Here is a 2,179-nt window from a genome sequence, read left to right as displayed (position 1 = left end):
CCAGACCAAACCGCCAGGCCACCCCGCGGGGCGGGGCCGAAGGGGCGGAGGGGCGGGGCTTGACGTCACGCCCGGCGCCCTCCCGGCCAATCGGTTTCTCTTGTGTCAGGCTTCGGGCTGAGCCATTGGGGCCCGGACGCAGACGGAACGTCCAGAAGCCGAAGGGGCGGGGCGGGGCCGAAGGGGCGGGGCGGCCCAATGAGGAGGCGGAGTCAGGTTTCGCTCGACTGGCGTTTACTGCTGGAGGGGCGGGGCCGGGGCGGGGCTTCCGCGGAGGGGCGGGTCCAGGAGGGAGGCCGGTCCTTGCGTTGGCCTGGGTGGCGAGTCGAGTCGCTGCTGGTGGCTCCGGCCACGCGCTCTCGGGGTTCCTGGGCTGTGAATACTCCCCCCTGGCTGCTCTCAGGCTGACAGGCGTCAGCGCTCACTGCGGGGCTGGGAGAGACGCGCAGCGGGTCGGGGCGGGCCGGCGGCGGGCAGCGGCGCTCCCCACAGGCTCGCAGGCAGGGGCCCAGGCCCCAGCAGGCCCCACTCCCGCCCAGCCTGGGCCCCTGCCTCACCGGCCAACTGCAGCAGCTCCCAGCGCGGCCCCAGCTGGCCCCTCAGGTACAGCAGGGCCCGCATGTCCTCCGGGGAGGCCGGGGAGAAGGCGCCCAGGCTGGGCGGTGGCTCCCCAAGCAGCGCCTGCGCCAGGGCCCCTGTAAGCTGCGGCGTGGACTCCTGGGCCAGGGCAGAGTGAGAGGCGGTCAGTCCCTGGTCTCTCCCCACGCCCCCCACGGCCGGCGGGCCCCACTCACCTCTTCCACCAGGACTAAGACTCGGCCCCCTGCCGGCGCCTGCAGCAGTGCGGCCAGGAGCACAGCCCTGGGGTCCTGCAGGCCGTGGGCCGGGCCCAGCACCACCAGCGCCAGGTCTGGCTGGAAGCCATAGGCCAGGGGCAGCACCAGGGCCAGGACACAGCTCAGGAATCCGCCCGTGGTCTGTGGGCGGGGCAGAGGCTAGCTCCGCCCTCCTTGAGGGGCCTCTCCTGCCGCCCCGGGCCAGTTCCCTGGTCTCCAGGCAACCCCATGGGCAGTCCCAGCAGGAAGCCGGTGGGACAGGCCAGCAGTGGTGTGGCTGAGTGGCCACTGCCTGCTGTGGCTGCACCACTCACCCTTGGCAGTGGCATGGAGACACGGAACATGGACGGCGCAGCCACCTCCTCGCCCCTGATGTTCAGGTACAGAGTCCTCCTTCCAGGAGGGAACAGGGACACGTGTGCAAGTGTGGCCCAGGGGGCGGGCCAGCGGCCAGCTGGGCCGGAGACCCTCCTCTGTTGTCCCAGGGCTCCCGCTGCAGAGGCCTGCCTGGCTGGACCCCAGGCCCAGGCTCCCGAGCCCACCGCAGCCAGGGACACCCAGGCGCGGAGACTCACCCGTCGTCGGCGAGGGCGGGGGGCGGGTCCAGCTGCCCCACAGCCACACACAAGAGCCTGCAGGGGGAGTCGGCGGACCAGCTGCACCCAGCGGGCCCAGCAGCCCGGCCCAGCCCACCAGGGCCCCCGGCGAGGCTCACCTCTGGGCGCCCTGGGACAGACAGCGCTGAAGGGCCACGTCCAGGGAGGCGGCCACCGCGGGTGCAGGGACGGCTGCCAGGCCGCTGCTCACCTGCAGGAGGGTGGGCCGAAGCGGAGCTGACCGTCCAGTCCCTTCGGCCCCGGCCACGTCGATGGCGCTGCCCCCCTTACACTCCATCTCTGGGGCCAGGTGCCAAGGAGCTGTACTCCCCATCACCCCCTCGCCATCTGCCATGGGGAGCTGCCCGAGAGCCCCACGGAGGCCAACCTGAGAGGGTGCGTCCCCAGCACAGGCAGCCTCACTGCCCAGCACCCCGGCCGGCCCCCCGGCTCCACCACCACCCCCAGCCGCCAGAGGGCCCCCACCTGCCGGGCCTGGATCCCGTCTAGCAGGCGCAGGGCTTTCCCCAGCGCGGCGAGGGCCTCAGCCTGGGTCAGGGCAGCGTGTGGCCTGTGGCGGGCAAGCGGAGGGGCGCGTGGGCCCAGGGAGACAGGCAGGTGCGCGAGGTCACGGTCCCCGAGGGCCGCTCTGCTCACCTGGCCCAAGCTTGCAGCTCTCCCCACGGAGCTGCCTCCTCCTGCCGGACGGCGGCGGCGTCCAGGGCCAGCGGCGCGGGCAGGCTGGCC

At 73.5% G+C, this 2,179-nt stretch overlaps 1 protein-coding gene across 1 annotated transcript in view; it reads right to left on the bottom strand.

The window, feature by feature from the left end:
* Positions 1 to 225: 225 nt before the first annotated feature.
* HDAC10 (histone deacetylase 10) overlaps positions 226 to 2,179 on the bottom strand; it is a 4,694-nt gene continuing 2,740 nt past the window's right edge. The window contains exons 6-13 of the mRNA XM_012735079.1: positions 2,090 to 2,173; positions 1,919 to 2,003; positions 1,552 to 1,643; positions 1,412 to 1,468; positions 1,151 to 1,229; positions 795 to 977; positions 558 to 717; positions 226 to 432 (exon numbers count right to left, since the gene is read on the bottom strand). Coding sequence (XP_012590533.1) covers positions 422 to 432; positions 558 to 717; positions 795 to 977; positions 1,151 to 1,229; positions 1,412 to 1,468; positions 1,552 to 1,643; positions 1,919 to 2,003; positions 2,090 to 2,173 — 751 coding nt within the window. The 3' untranslated portion in view covers positions 226 to 421. The remainder of the gene's footprint in view (positions 433 to 557; positions 718 to 794; positions 978 to 1,150; positions 1,230 to 1,411; positions 1,469 to 1,551; positions 1,644 to 1,918; positions 2,004 to 2,089; positions 2,174 to 2,179) is intronic.

Source organism: Condylura cristata, unplaced genomic scaffold, assembly GCF_000260355.1.
Source record: "Condylura cristata isolate star-nosed mole 26May11 unplaced genomic scaffold, ConCri1.0 scaffold00004, whole genome shotgun sequence".
Classification (NCBI taxonomy): Eukaryota; Metazoa; Chordata; class Mammalia; order Eulipotyphla; family Talpidae; genus Condylura; species Condylura cristata.
Note: the sequence above shows the minus strand (reverse complement) of the source record. Positions and strands in the feature narration are given on the sequence as shown.